A 15674-nucleotide genomic window follows, 5' to 3' on the forward strand; every position below is an offset into this window, starting at 1 on the left:
TGCCACCATGCCCAGCTAATTTTTTGTTTCTGTTTTTAGTTACCCAGGTAATTTTTTCTATTTTTAGTAGAGACAGGGTCTCACTCTTGCTCAGGCTGGTCTCGAACTCCTGACTCAAGCGATCCTCCCGCCTCGGCCTCCCAGAGTGCTAGGATTGATTACAGGTGTGAGCCACTTCATCCAGCCTACGGTGCACTTTTAGATTGCATTTATCTCATGAGTAAAGTTGAACATCTTACCAGGACATTTGTTTAATGGTCATTTTTATATATCTTTTCATCAGTTGTTCAAGTCTTTTGCCCATTTTTCTATAGGCTCTTTGGTCCTGTATTTTCTTAATTTTTAAAAGCTCTTTATAAATTTTGTATATTACGTCTTTATCTGTCCTACGTGTTGTGAATATTTCCTCTCAGTTTGTCATTTGGGTTTTGACTTTTACCTTTGCTTCTAGCAGATTCTTCTTTGCCATGCAAAAGTGTTTTTATTTTATTGTCATGTAGTCAAATATTTTGATCTTTTATTGCCTCTGAATTTGGAGGCATAGTTTTTTTTAAAAAGCCCCTCTGCAGACATATCCCAAGCAATTGAGGTTTCCTGATCAGCCTGCGTCCTCCACTTCCCAGGAGAAAAGCCCTGGTTAGCTCAATTCAGACCACCTGTCATTTCTTAAACAACCCCCCCTCTGGGATTTGGCTCATTCAGCCATAGTTGAGGTGTCTTTCTCCTCACTGTTTATAAAAGACCACAATTTACAAGGAGGGAGAGGTGCGAGGTGTCCGGGGTGCTAGAGCAATCTTCCGAATCAGGTCGTTTAGGTCTTATTTAGGGACCAGATCCCAGAGAACAAGCTCAGAATCAGCCTTCAGACAAGAGACCTGTTCCTTCGACACGTGGCGCATCCCGGGTGAGACAGTGTGAGGCAGAGGTCTGTGCCCATCCTGTACTCTCCCACCGTTGGCCTCCTCCTGTCCTCGGCCCCCCAGCTGCGCTGGATGCAGAGTCTTGGTGGGCAATGAGCTGGGGCCAGGTCCAGCCTGGTCCCTGGAGAACAGGAATCCTGCTTTGGTCACCAGGTGTCGGGGAATGGAAGGGCGCTGAGTCAGATCCAGCCACCAGCTCTTATTCTTAGCCCAGCGCAGGGGCTTGAGCAAGTGCAGACAGAGCAGGTTGCTGAGCTGGGCTGTGGGCCTTTCCCAGCTTGCGGGAGATGGGGAGCTCGCCTTACCCAGATGGTGGGACATCCCAGGTACTTGGCCACCTGATTCTCATGTCCATCCCCCTTTTCACAACTTACACCAGGTCACCTGGCTCGGACCCAGCGTTGGGGGTAGGCACAGGCTGTGGGAACTGGTAGTTGGAGAAGGGTGGTGTGGCCCGGGGTCCCGGCCCGGGCTCTGACGGCACTGGCTCCTCCACAGTGAGGTCAGCCAGCGGCGACGGAGATGCCTTGTACGTCACGGAAGAGGAACTGGCTGGTGAAGAGGAGGACATGCCGACCTTCCCATGCACCCAGGAGGGTAAGGGCCCTGGGGGCTGCCCCGTCCCCTCTCTGGGCTGAGAGCTTCCTGTCCCTGTCCCCAGGCTGGTGACAGACGTGTCTCTCTCTTTGACCTCAAAATCCTGGCTGTCCTTTCCTCACTGCTTCCTGGAGAGTGAAAGGGCAGAGTACATGGCCCTGGGCTATGCATTCGGCGTAGGATCAAAATTTGTCCCAAGTGCCATCTGTCTCTGGGGCTCCTCCTGGGACCTATCAGGGACTCCTGCCACTTCCCCCATCCAGACACCCTGTCCCCGGGGCCTGTCTTCTAGCTGACCGAGAACTGTCCCCTCCATCATGTCCCAGGCCACCTGAACTGCTATTTGGAGTAGGGCCTCTCGTGGCTCCCAGCATAGATTTGGCTGTGTGTTGTAATCACCCAGGGATGCCTGGGACCCACCTCAGAAATCCGGATTTATTTGGTCTGGAGTGTGGATGGACACAGGGTTTGTAAGCGCTCCTGGTCCTCACACATGCCTCGGGAATCTCACGGCTGGGCCGCCACCGCGTTCCCGCTGGGCACCGGCCGCCCGCCAGAGCACCCAGGAACACCCAGCACCCTCCTTCCTCCACACCAGCACCCCCGCTGGTGGGCCGGGTTCGGTTTCCTGGAGAACCGCTGCTTATCACTAAGATTGGCGACCGGTGACCAACCCTCTGGTTTGCCCAGGACTGAGGGGTTTCCCAGGGTGTAGGACTTCCAGTTTTAAGAACTGAGATAGTCTCCACAAACCACCCTGGTTTGTGCCACACTGAGATGTTCCCGTGCCTGGAGACTCCAGGAACGGAGATGTTCCCGTGCTGGAACCTAGAGGGACCTGGGCAAGCAGGACGCGTTGGTCACCCAGCGGTGCAACAGGCTGGCTGTCCCTGTCATGGATCATCAGTAGGACCAGTGTCGGGGGAAGAGGGGCTGCCTCACCCTGTGGAATGAATGAGATGGCACAGAGAGGTGGACAGTAGTGACGGGGGTGTTCTTTGAAGACCCTGCTTGATCTCTATTCCAGAAAGTGCTAGCACCTAGAGAAAGGTGGTGAGTTAGGTAGAGGATGAGGGGTCGAGAACGACGCCCCTTCTGAGCCTGGTTTGAGACACGATGGGACCGGCCAGCGCAGGAACAGGGAGCCACCCTTCAGCTCCAGCCTGGGCCACTGGCCTGAGCCCCTGCCCTCCTTCTGTCCCCCACAGGCCGGCCAGGGCCCCGCTGCAGCCGCTGCCAGAGGAACCTGTCCTTATACACGTCGGTGCGGATCCTTTACCTCTTCCTGGCCCTGCTCCTGGTGGCTGTGGCCGTGCTGGCCTCTCTGGGTGAGTCCAGGGCTCGCCCACCCCGGGCTGCAGGGGACTGTCTGGTCAGCGCTCAGGCACCTAAAGCTTCCCTGCAAAGACAGACACTGGACATCTGTAGCCCAGGGCCCAGAACCGGCATCTTGCTGGCAGGGGGATCTTAATCCCCAATCCAGACTGCAAAGACTAGCTACGACTTAGCCGTGGGTCCTTGAGCAAGGCACCCCCTCAGGACCCCTGTTTTCCCATTGGTAAAACGAGACAACAGGACTAGATCAGTGGCTCTGTGTTTCAGCTCCCTGTTAGAGTCACCAGAAGCTTTAAAAAATACTGATGCCTGGGCCCCAGCCCAGATAGTAGAACTAATTCACTGTCTTTCAGCCTCCAGATGACTCTGTTGTACACCCAGGGTTAGGATCACTGGACCAGTAACTTCTAAGCCCCTCAGATGGTCCATGTGAACGTTTCTCAAAGTGAGGTTGGACAGCCACCTGCATCAATGTCACCTCCATCATTTATTGCGTGCAAATTCCTGGGTCCCACCCAGACCTGCTAAGTCGGAGTCCGGTGGCGAGGCCCAGGGAGTGTAGGTTTGGTTCTTCTCCTACGTACTACAGTTTGTATGACTGTAGTAGCTGCAGGTGACACAGCACACAGCCAGATTCTGGAAACTTCCACCTTCTGGATGCTAACGGATTATGGTAAACTGGTTGAAACAAATGTGGTGGCGTCTCACTGCAATCCCATTCCACCCTTGGCTTCGGACTTTGAAAATCCAGGCTTCAGTAGGTTTGTTCATGCTAATCTACTAGATATTAGAGACAAGGCCTGGAGTAGGGAGGGTAATCGAGTCATGGGGGGAGGCCCTGGCTCTCGGTGCCAACTCTGAGAGGGGCACCTGGCCCTGGCCCTGGTAGGAGGTGTTCAGCAACCAGCCTTCTTGGCTAGAAGGCAGAGGCCAGCATATTAGTGATTTAAATAGACACAAGTCATCTTCCAGTAAATCTGGAGGCGTTAATTAATCCAACATAAGCCACACACCTGCTGTTGGTAGTGGGAACACTAAGAACAAGATCGCACCATCAGAGGGAGTGGTTCTCCCCACTCATGAGGGCCTATTTAGAATCCCTTGGAGAACATTTAAAAATCCCAGTGCCAGCCCCCACTCCAGATGAATTAAGTCATAATTTCCAGGCAGGACCCAGGCCTTAATCTGTTATAAAAGATCCTCAGCTGAGTTCAATGTGTAGCCAGCTGTCAGAACCATGGATTCCAGAACTTCCCAAGCCCCTCACCCTATTCAGTTCCGCTTCTCTCTGCTGAATCCCCTCACCGGGTTTGGCCTTTCGGAAAGTAGCCAAAGTCCCAGGCCAGAGAAGGAGACGAGCCACAGATCAGAGGCAGCAAACTGGCTATCGGAGAACTTGCAAAGGTTCCTGTCAACCCTTTTAGGACCTCAGTGAGCAGCACGCCGGGGACCCGCAGCTATTAATAAAGCTCCCACAGCCGCAGGCTCGAGCCCAGAGTGGAGTGTAGGCACCAAAGCGTTTCAGAGGGGACAACAGAGTGCCAGGCGCTGTCATGTATGTGATGTCCATGAGTTCTCTCAACAGCCCTCAAATGGAGGGTTGGCCCATTCCTCATAGGAGGGAGCAGATCTGGGAAGGTGACATGATTTGCCCCAAGATCCAGAGAGAATAAGCAAAGCATCAGAAGAACTAGGGGTGAGCAGTGTGTGTTTGGAAAATCATGGGAGACTTTTGGCGTTTCCTTTCATGTTTCTGCCTCCAGTTTGGGTACGCCGAGACACTAGAACAGTGTTGGCACCATCCTGGCCTGATTGGTAGGTGCTCAGCATTTGTTGAATGAATGACCATAGATTTGTGAGCGTGTGCGCGTGTGTGTGCGTGCGTGTGCCTGCGTGTGAGAATAGTCCTGGTCAAGGCTTTACAACCAGGACTATGACCCAAGTCCATAGGTTTGGACAAAATCGGTCATCCATTTCTTAGTGTACACTGGAAACCCACTGTATTCGTGTAATCAAGTATTTTTTGCATGCATACCGTGGGCCAAGAGCTATATTAGACCCTGGGCAGTATACTGCTTGATAAAACTCAGACCCTGCCTTCGTGGAGTTTATAATCTAGAGCTGGATTTGGCAAATTTTTTATGTAAAGTGCTGGATAGTAAATGTTTTAGGCTTTGCAGGTCACGTATTACCTTTGTCACAACCAAACTCTGCCACTGCAGAGCAAAGCAGCCATAGGCAGTATGTAAATGAATGGGCGTGGCCATTCCAATGAAACAGGCAAGATTTGACGTGCAGGCCGTGATTTGCCGACCCCCACTCTAGCGCAGTAATCCATGAACTTTCTGGACTGCGCACCCCATCAGTAAATTGATTTTTAAAAATTAGTTGGATTGCTGGATGGATGAAAGAGATGGATGCATATAAAGTAATATAGCAAAATGCTAATTATAGAATCTAGGTGATAAGCACATAGGTCTTCACTGTACAAGTCTTTTGATTATTCTGTTTGAAAATATTTATAATTAAATGTTGGAAAAGAAAAAATTGATAGGCTCATACCTCTAAAAATACCTATTTATTTATAAATTATATATGCGTAGTCTTGACTATATTGTACATATTATAAAACACAATTTGAAAGATTGAGAAAAAATAAGATCTAAAAAGTAAGGAAAATGGCTAAACAAACAAATTAATATATAATGACCCATCGTGAAACGCGCAGTGAAGAAATGAACAGTGCGAATAAATTATATGGAGTGAGCCTTTGGCTCTTGGCTTGGAATTAGACTTAGTGAAGCATTAGAACAGAAATCCAAGTCATTCAGTCTCTCTACACCTCTGTTGCTCCCTCTCTATCTCAATTGGAGGGAGGCCCAAATGGAATAATAACTACCGTACACTGTAAAGAGCCAGTCTCTTGTAACAGCATATGATTGTTCTAGGCTCTCTCAACATGATGCTGTTACTAATTAGGTACATCTCTTGACAGCTCTGAGATGTACAATGTTCACTGGAGCCCAGAGATTCCAAATCATTTGAGAGAATAGAATTTTGGAGCTGATAAGAGCCTTAGACGTCTCTGGCTCCACATTTTCATTTGATGACTGATGAAATTGAGCTCCAGAAAGGTTAATGGACTTACCCAGAGTCACCAACAAATTTGAATATATAGGGTTCGCTTTCAGGCATCCACTGGGTGTCTTGGAACATATCCCACCCCCATCCCCTGCCCGCTCAAGGACAAGGGGACTTCTGGACATATCTCTGTAGCTGTAGATGAAGAATAGTTCTCATTGTAAACAAGACTAGAAGAAATAGTGAAGATACCGATGGCAGCAATTTCTGGGTGGTAGGATTAAGAATAATTTTTGTTTTCTGTTTTATATTTTTTTTCTGATTTTCACCTATTCTAACCTATGGTCAAGTCTTATTTCTAAATTTCTAAAATCTAGGGAGGGAAGTGGCTTACTATTTTTTTAAAGGGCCGTGTGTTGAACTCTGGCCAAAAGAAGCACCTTCCCCTCCCACTGTTGGAAAGCCTAGTAGGAGACGGGGGATGGTTTTGGTTGCAGAGGGGCTGATAAAAATGCCTTCTCAGCAAACGACTGTTGTTTCTCTGAACTAAGACCCGCCCCAGTCTCTCATCTGTTTCTCCCCTACAGTTTTCAGGAAGGTGGACGCTCTCTCGGAAGACATCTCCTTGGCCCAGTCCATGTATGACAAGAAGCTTGTGTCGATGCAGGAGAATCTCCAGGGACTGGGTAGGTGGGTGTGCTAGTGACTGTGGCGTAAGGCCAGTGTTAACCAGGATGGCGCGAGTGTGCCCTCCTGGTGCCATGGAGTAGGGCGGCCTTCGCCAGCCTTTCAGACACGAGAGAAGGAAGCTCTGGCTCCCTGCTTCCCTCTCCAGCCGGTGCACCTTCCATCAAAGAGGATGTTACCTTGGGACGTACCCAGGACTGGGGCCACGGGTTCTGTGTGGGGCACAGATCCTAGCCAGAGTCTATAGGCAGAGAAGGAAGCTAAATATAGTCCATCCCCAAATTATCTTCATGCATCTGAAATGATGAGTTTCAAGCCCTTCCGAAACCTCCTGACGGGTCAGCCCTTTCTTTCCTCATTGCTGCCTTAAGTCGTGTTCTTATCTCCTGCTTTACCAAGGAACACTCTAGGAGAGAATGGGACAGAGGAGCAGGAACAGAAGGGTTTAGAGGGGGTCTGCTCTGATGCGAATAGAATGTTCTGGTCTGGCACCAGCTGAGTGCTATTTGGCAATCCACTTCTCTGTGCCTCGCTCCTCATGCATTACAGGGTGAAGATCCCTGCACTGCAAGCTTATTGTGAGACGATAACAGATATAAAACTATTTGGAGAAATCTTACAATGAAGTTTAAATGGGAGGTTCTTGGCTGCCTCCGAAAAGTTAGGAAGGTATATTCTTGAGAATTTGGTGATGAAATGGAAAAAACATTCTAAATCCTCCGTTTCAGATCATAGTCAAGACATTTGCTAGCAATGAGATCCCATAGAGACAGCAAGGCTTTTCTGAGGATTTCCTAGCAGGACTTGGGGAAGCGAGCAGGGTTGGGAAGCCACTTGCCAATTCATTATGCTCTGAAATAGTTAATTTAAAGGAGAACCATTGTATTAATACCATGACCTTTCAACACCTCAAACTGTTGTCTCTTTCTCCTGAAGATCCAAAAGCCCTGAACAACTGCTCTTTCTGCCACGAAGCCAGGCAGCTGGGGCCAGAGATCCGAAAACTGCAGGAGGAGCTGGAGGGAATTCAGAAGATGCTTCTAGCCCAGGAGGTCCAGCTGGACCAGACCTCTCAGGCCCACGAACTGCTCTCCTCCACCAGCAGGCAAATCTCCCAGGAGATGGGCAGCTGCTCCTTCTCCGTCCACCAGGTCAACCAGTCTCTGGGCCTCTTCCTGACCCAGGTGAGAGGCTGGCAGGCCACCACCACCAGCCTGGACCTCTCTCTGAAGGACCTCACCCAGGAGTGCTACGACGTCAAGGCTGCGGTGCACCAGATCAACTTCACTGTGGGGCAGACTTCCGAGTGGATCCACGGCATCCAGCGGAAGACGGATGAGGAGACCTTGACCCTGCAGAAGATTGTCACCGACTGGCAGAACTACACCCGGCTCTTCAGCAGCCTGCGTGCCACCTCCACCAAGACCGGGGAAGTGGTCAAGAACATCCAAGCCACCCTGGGGGCCTCGTCTCAACGCATCAGCCAGAATTCCGAGAGCATGCACGACCTGGTGCTGCAGGTCATGGGCTTGCAGCTGCAGCTGGATAACATCTCGTCCTTCCTGGACGACCATGAGGAGAACATGCACGATCTCCAGTACCACACCCGCTACGCCCAGAACCGCACCGTGGAGAGGTTCGAGTCGCTGGAAGGACGCATGGCGTCTCACGAGATCGAGATTGGCACCATCTTCACCAACATCAATGCCACCGACAACCACGTGCACAGCATGCTCAAGTACCTCAACGACGTGCGGCTCTCCTGCACGCTGGGCTTCCACAGCCACGCCGAGGAGCTCTACTACCTGAACAAGTCGGTCTCCCTCATGCTGGGCACCACGGATCTGCTCCGGGAGCGCTTCGGCCTGCTCAGCGCCCGGCTGGACTTCAACGTCCGGAACCTGTCCATGATCGTGGAGGAGATGAAGGCCGTGGACATGCAGCACGGAGAAATCCTCCGCAACGTCACCATCCTCCGAGGTAAGAGCCGGATCCAGGTAGGGCTGCCATGGAGCTGCCGGGGGGTGGGCCTTGGCGATCTTGCCAGACACAGAAGTACCTGGTTTTAGGCCAAATGCTAGTGGGCCAATGCAATCCTCTAGCAAATGCCTAGAGCAACAGGCAGCTTTAAGAAATGTCCTTGCAAACCTTTTTTGTCTCAAACTCCTGACCTCAAGCGATCCTCCCGCCTCAGCCTCCAAGAGTGTTAAGATTATAGTGTGAGCCACTGCGCCTGGTCTTTTTTTTGAGTCAGACTCTCACTCTGTTGCCGGGGCTAGAGTGTCATGTCATCAGCCTAGCTCACAGCAACCTCAAACTCCTGGGCTCAAGTGAGCCTCCTAACTCAGCCTCCCAAGTAGCTGGGACTACAGGTGTGTACCACCATGCCTGGCTAATTTTTTCTATTTTTAGTTGCCTGGCTAATTTTTTTTCTTCTATTTTTTTAGTAGAGATGGGATTTCCCTCTTGCTCAGGCTGGTGTCAAACTCCTGACCTCAAGCGATCCTCCCAACTCGGCCTCCCAGAGTGCTGGGATTACAGGTGTGAACCACCGCATCTGGCCCAGAAAGATGTTTTGGTCCTTTCTCCAACAGCTCTGTTTGTCTCTGGGGGAGGTTTAGTCTTATAAACTAGTCCCAGGCCAGTATTCTCATCGAGCAGAGGGAGCCTGAGGCCCAGTCACCCAATTTGCTAATACCAGGGCTGGGACTTAAACTTGGGGTGCCTGATGTCCAGGCCAGCATGCCTGCCATGGCCAGTCCCCCAAGAGGTGTCCCTTCTGGTTTATTTCTTTCTGCCTTATAAGCTGGCTGGTGGCTTCTGGCCATGAGATGTGCAGGCTTCTCCCGCCATGCACCACCGAGCCCATGAGTGGGTGGTACTGGTGCCTGAGACACTGGGTACTCTGCCCACCCCACGTCCCCTCCCTGCCTAAATGCAGACAACAGAGGAGGTCACCCCACGGGTCCCAGACATGTAGTCAGCTGTGGCTGGACACTAATGGGCCTGGAGAGCCTGATTACAGCCTGTGGCTTCCTGAGTAATCACGGGTTCCCCGGACTCCAGGGTGCACTGGGCCTTCTCCCAGCCCCGCTGCTCGAGCATCCTCCTTGGCCCGAGGCATCTCTCCTCTGCCCAGAGTGGCCGCCAGCCCTCCCTCCTCTCTGCCCTTCACTTCTGCCGATGTTTCTGGCTGGGTCAGGGCACGCTGTCCTGGAGAGAGCCTTGGTCATCTCCACCCACATTCCTTCCCCCCACGCTGACCACTGAACTACGGTTGTTGACGTCCTCCCTGGCCAGACCAGGCCGTGCCCAGTTCTCCCGCCGACCGCATGACTCATGGCTGGCCACAGGGGCCAGGGGCTCTGCTCACCTGAGGAAGACAGTCTGCCCGAGTCCCCTTCTGCTCCGCAGGGGCCCCCAGTGCTCTTCAGAGAGGGCTCTGGGGCCTCCTCCAGGAGGTACCAGGACCAGAGGCCCCGACCATGAGACACCGGGAGAGGCCCAGGAGCCCCCGCCGTGGTGTGATCAGAAGCAGACGCAGTGGCATGGGGGCAGGAGCATGGGTCTCAGAGCCTCTTGGCCTGGTTTGGGACCCTGCCTGCACCACGATTCTCATCTGTGAAGTAAGGCCACAACCTCCTCCCAGGGACATAGCAGACACTCAGTGGATGAATGTTGACAACTGTTGACAAATGCTCTCATGGTCCCTCCCTTCTCCCCCCGCTGTGGGAGATTCAAGAACGCAGGCCACAGAAGTTCGTGAGTGGGCCAGAGCTGTCTATTGTGGGGCCACCCGGACACCCAGCACGGTGCGGGCTCTGTCAGCTGGCCTCTGACGTGGGCGGCGAGGGCCGTGTCTGTCCGCAGCACAGGCCCCGTCAGTAGCCCACACGGAGGCCCGTGAGCTGCAGATAGGCCCGATGACGCCATCCACCAATCTCATGGCTGCTGCCTGGGACACATGTCCCCAGCAATGCTGCCCCCGTCTGTGTTCTCAGAGATGGGGGTCAGCAGTGGCAGCTGTGGCCAGGGTTTGGGAGGGGGGAGTGGACGTGCAGAGGGAGGGGGCCCTTCTCCTTCATCCTCCCCCTCCTCTCTCGGGGCTGCAGCCCCTGGGCAATGAAGTGGATGGCGTGGTCGAGGCTTCTGCACCAGCGTCCACCAGGAACATGTGGGCGCTGGGTCTCCCACCCAGAGAAAGATGCCCAAAGCTTCCCCAGAAAAAGGGGCGCCTATATCTCTGCCTTTCTACTCGGCTGCTGGCATGGAAACCCTTAGAAATCCCCATAGCGGCTGCAGTGCTCCTCAGGGCTGGGAAGAGAGGTCACTCTGGGGGTCCCAGGGAGAAAGTGAGGGGGCTTCAACTGGGCCTGGGGCGGGGCAGGCATCTTTGTCCAGACAAGACTTGCCAGGCTTTCCGGGTGGAGGCTGGAGGTGGGGACTGTGCACTCGTCCACCCAGAGGCGAGAGTGGGGAGAGCGAAGGACCAGGGAGCTGGGTGCACCCCGGGGAACATCCGGCTGGAAAACACAAATGCAGCTGAGGTCCCAGAGCTGCAGGGGCCCTTGGAAACCAAAAGCTACTGTCACTGCTGTGAGGACTCTGAGTTCCGGGTCAGGGCGAGGGGCCTGCCCAGCAGTGCCACGCAGCCTCACGGGGCCTCTCCCCCTCTGTGCAATTCTCTGCTTTTCCAAACTTCGGCTGGCCCAGGCGCCAGGAGCAGAGGTAGGGTGAAGACAGACGCTGTGGCTTTGCCAGGTCCAGCAGGTCTTGCCAGCGGGGCAGGCGCCTTCTGCGTGGGCATCGGCCTACGCTGCGTTACTCTGCCTGCCCAGCTCCGGGCGCTTGCTGCGGACCAGAGGGCAGCTCCCGCTTCCCGGCTTCTCCGAGGCCATTGCCGCTGGCCACCCCTCGCCCCAGCCAACCCACCAACAGAACCTGAGGCCCTGGTGCTGGCACACCGTGTGAGCCCATGCAGGGCCACTGCCCATGGCAGGAGGTGGGCATGGCCGGGAACCGCCTGGAAGGTTTTTATTGGCTCTGGTGGGGCTCTGTCTGGGCTCTGCTTTCCAGTTTAGGTCATGATAGAGGACAGTATTTGTTGACACTGTTCCACTTACAAACACTCCAGGAGGAGACAGACGGGACAGCAGAGGGTGGGCGGCACAGGGCAGGGAGGGCTCAGGCTGCATCAGCCAGGATGAAGGGCCCAGTGTCACAGAACTGAATTACAGCACCTCAGGGGGCTCCTGGCTCCCAGCACACAGAGCCCCTCACCCCAGGGGCCCACCTGGGTTCTGATTTCCACCCAGGAAGGCGCGAGGCTATCACTTCAGCTTTAGCGGTTCCTCTGTGAAATGCAAGAATTAGACGAGGTCCCACCGAGCTCAAAAACTCTTGGATTCGATTGCAAAGGGGCTGATTAAACAGCAGAGTTCTCGGGAGACCTGGCCTGGGCACTAGAATTCATCTTTCAGGCCAGCCCTGGCACGCTCAGCTCCCGCCAGCCCCACCTACTCATCCCTTGCCCAGGCCACCTTAGAAAGCCAGGTCCACCCTGTGCCTTGTCCCCGTGATGGCTAAAGCTGTTGTTTTCCACCACTGCCGTCCCCATGGGGCCGGCCAACTCTCTTTCCTGTGTGGTCCCGAGGTGTTCTGACATACCTGGGCAGTGACGGCCACTTTCCGCTGTGTCCTCTGGGTTGGCACAACTCTGAGAGGTGGAGACCCTCAGACCTACGCAGCCAGAGGACGTGAGGGCATCCGGCCCCTGGCATGGGCACGAGGCAGGGCTCCTCGAGGAAGGGCCGTATCTTCATCTCGGCATCTCCCCCAGGTGCTTGTCCGGAGCCGGGCCCATAGCGGGTGACACTGCTTGGTGATCACCCTCTGCAAGCACATGCTGAGCTCCCAGCTGCGTGCCGGCTCTGTGCCCTCACCGTCTTCCTGGAGCTCCCCCGTCTACTAGATAGGCACCTACTGTTTGCTTTCACCGTGCTGTGACTTCTCTTTCTGTATGTCAACTAAAAGACTCAGAAATTATTATAATAGCCTTAAGAGCCCAGAGAAGAGGCCGGAGTGGTCAGGGGAGGGTTCCTGGGGGGATAATCTTTCTCTGGGCTGTCACTGTGCAGACTGCTCACACTGGGAGGTGCCTGCCTGCTTCTCGTGCCTTGCCTTTTGGTTTTCTCCTCCATGCCCCCTGACTCCACCCCTGTTCCCAGATGCCCGGGAGGTCACCAGGGTGGGCTGCGGGCGAGTACAGTGGTCAAAGGCCACGAGGAGGTGTAGGAGGCCGGCCTCGAGGGCAGGACAGACAATTCTGGACAACCTTGGCCTTTTCCTGGAAGGATCCAGCTCTCTGGGTCCCCAACTTGAGTGCATGTCTGCAGCTATGGACAACTCTCAAAGTCCAAATAATGCAGATCTGCCAGGCACAGGCCTCATGCTGGACACGGACACATGTTGTCGCACAGAATCTGCTGCTCTTATCCCCAAACAGTGAGGCAGGCTCAGGAAACGCGGCAGTTGCCTACACTCCCCGAGCCCAGAGGCGTGGACCTGGGCTTGTCTTCCGTCTGGCCCTCTGTCCGTGCACGAGCCTTGGGCGGCCAGCCCCTCCCAGACTGACCTCTCCCCTCTTCTCTCCAATCCCAGGTGCCCCCGGCCCTCCAGGACCAAGAGGAGTCAAAGGAGATGTGGGCGTGAAAGGGCCTGCTGGCAGCCGAGGACCCAAAGGAGACCTGGGCAGCTTGGGTCCCCCGGGACCCCAGGGCCCTCAGGGGCATCCCGGAGAGGCCGGACCTGTGGGAGAAAGGGGGCCGGTTGGCCCTCGGGGGTTCCCAGGCCTCAAAGGCTTAAAGGGCAGCTTTGGAAATGGAGGGCCAAGGGGACAGCCAGGCCCCAAAGGGGATGTGGGGCCCCCAGGGCCAGAGGGGCCCCCCGGGTCTCCAGGGCCAGAGGGGCCTCAGGGAAAACCAGGGATCGCAGGGAAGACAGGGTCTCCAGGCCAGCGGGGGGCCATCGGCCCTAAGGGTGAACCAGGGATCCAGGGGCCCCCTGGCCTCCCTGGACCCCCAGGCCCACCAGGAAGCCAGAGCTCCTACTGAGGAGGGTCCCCGGCCCAGACACTGCCACACAGAATGCCAAAGGGGGCCCAGGGCAGCTGGAGCCCTGCAGAAAGCCTCTCCTACAGACAGTTGTGATCCTTCGATTCTCAGGAGGGGCCCCCAGGGCTGACCCTGCAGCTGTGGGCTCCCCCTTAGTGACTGTACCATAGGAAAGCAGCCCCCTCCACACACACGCGCACACACACACGCACACGCACACTGCCTTGCTGGCTGGGGGCTGACTGGGCTCCCCTGGCTGAGCAGGAGGAGAAGGGCCCCCTCTCCTGTGACTGAGCCTGCTGGGGAGGTGGCTACCTCGGGAGGAATGTCTTGGGTCTGTCTCTGAAAGTGACCAACTCTGGTCTTCCAGCGTTGTCACACCCACGCCGGCCAGCAGTGTCCTGGGGCTCCCCGTGGTTGAAAAGGCCCAAGGAGACCTTTGCAGGGTGTCATGGTCAAAACTCCAGAGACAAGGTGGATCTGGCAACCTCACGACCCTCCCCATAACCGTGGAGACAGAGTCCTCGGGGAGCTGCCCCCGCCTCCCACAGGCCAGTGGGGCCACCAGGGCCAGCATTCTCAGGCCCTGCACACTGTGTGCCTGAGAAGTGCAACATGTTCTTTTCACGTGTCCAGAAAATTCCTCTTTTCATCCTCGCCTCTGCCCCTCAGGAATGGTCTGGACGGAATCCAAGCAGGAGTTTTATCAGCACGGGGAGACGCTGCAGGCCTTGGAACATCCTGCCTGCATGGTCCCCAGCATGCAGGGAGCCCCAGGAGCTAAAGGCGGAGGCAGAGGCGGGCAAGAAGGTTCTCTCTGCACAGCTGCCTCCCTTGCTGCCCTACCCCCGCCTGGCCTGCCCCGTTCCCCAAGGGGGCTTCTCTGGGGTGGCCGAGGAAGACCAGGCCACAGGAGGGCTGACCCCTGGGAACAGGACGACTCTCCCTGCCCACGGCAGCATGCTGACCTCGTCCACCAGGACCCAGAATGGCCCAAACTGTCTCTGCATGAGCAGCCGGCTGGACTCGGAGTGGGAGGGGCCTGGACGCCCACGAGAGGCCCCTGCTGCCGTCACCCCTTGGCCTGGCCAACTTCCTATGCACATGGGCAGAAAGGGGCGCTGGGAAGTCACCCTGCAGGCTGGAGGTCTCCCACTGGCTACACTCGCTGTAACCCGCCTGCCTTTAGATTCAGACCAGCCTTGGGTGGGGGCCTGGCGCTGTCTCCTCCCCTCCACGGACTCAGAGACCAGCCCTTCCCCGCTCAAAGCCTTTCTGTCCCCTTCCTTACTGTCCTGGATGTGCAACTGGTTTGCACTGCCCGCTCGCCCCACGGCCGTGTAACTCCCGTCCACATACGATATCATGCAACATAGTATTGCTGACTCAGTAAAGATCTGTTTCCAGGACAGAGTGTCTTCTAGTCCTTTCTGTTTAACCTGGGTCCTGCTTCACGTTGGCCTCTGAAGGGAAACCCGTGACAAAGGTCCCCTAGAAATTCAGTCCCACTGTAGAGTCGGGTCTAACACCCTGGCCTCTCATTGCAGAAACACTGAGCTCTGCCAGGAGCTCACAGTGGCCTGTGGGGCCAGGGACAAAGAGTGTCTGCAGGAACCACTCCTAGATAGCGAGTGGAGCCACGCAGGAAACTGAGCTCCATGGGCCTGGCAGCGTGGCCCTCGGGCTCATTAGCTAAAACAAGATTGGAAAATAGGGCAGGCCTGGACACTTGCGTGGTACCTCCTGCCTCCCACCTTTGTCTCTGAGACAAGGAGACAGCAGAAGAGGAGGCAGAGACCAGGCCACACCTGCCCCAGGGGGCCTGGCCCAGTGGGATCCGCAAGAGGTGGAGGACGGCTGGGTCCCCTGCGAGTTAGCCAGGGCCTGCTCCAGGAGGACATTCAAGGCACAGCAACCTCGTTTGCCGTAAAACACGGCCTAG

At 55.2% G+C, this 15674-nt stretch overlaps 1 protein-coding gene across 1 annotated transcript in view; it reads left to right on the forward strand.

Moving 5' to 3' along the window:
- SCARA3 (scavenger receptor class A, member 3) overlaps positions 1-15132 on the forward strand; it is a 29340-nt gene extending 14208 nt beyond the window's left edge. The window contains exons 2-6 of the mRNA XM_012662981.1: positions 1419-1517; positions 2726-2845; positions 6521-6619; positions 7557-8600; positions 13281-15132. Of these exons, the coding sequence (XP_012518435.1) occupies positions 1419-1517; positions 2726-2845; positions 6521-6619; positions 7557-8600; positions 13281-13732 (1814 nt within the window). The 3' untranslated portion in view covers positions 13733-15132. The remainder of the gene's footprint in view (positions 1-1418; positions 1518-2725; positions 2846-6520; positions 6620-7556; positions 8601-13280) is intronic.
- Positions 15133-15674: the final 542 nt, after the last annotated feature.

The sequence above is a fragment of the Propithecus coquereli genome, unplaced genomic scaffold (genome assembly GCF_000956105.1).
Source record: "Propithecus coquereli isolate 6110/MARCELLA unplaced genomic scaffold, Pcoq_1.0 Scaffold79, whole genome shotgun sequence".
In the NCBI taxonomy this organism is placed as follows: Eukaryota; Metazoa; Chordata; class Mammalia; order Primates; family Indriidae; genus Propithecus; species Propithecus coquereli.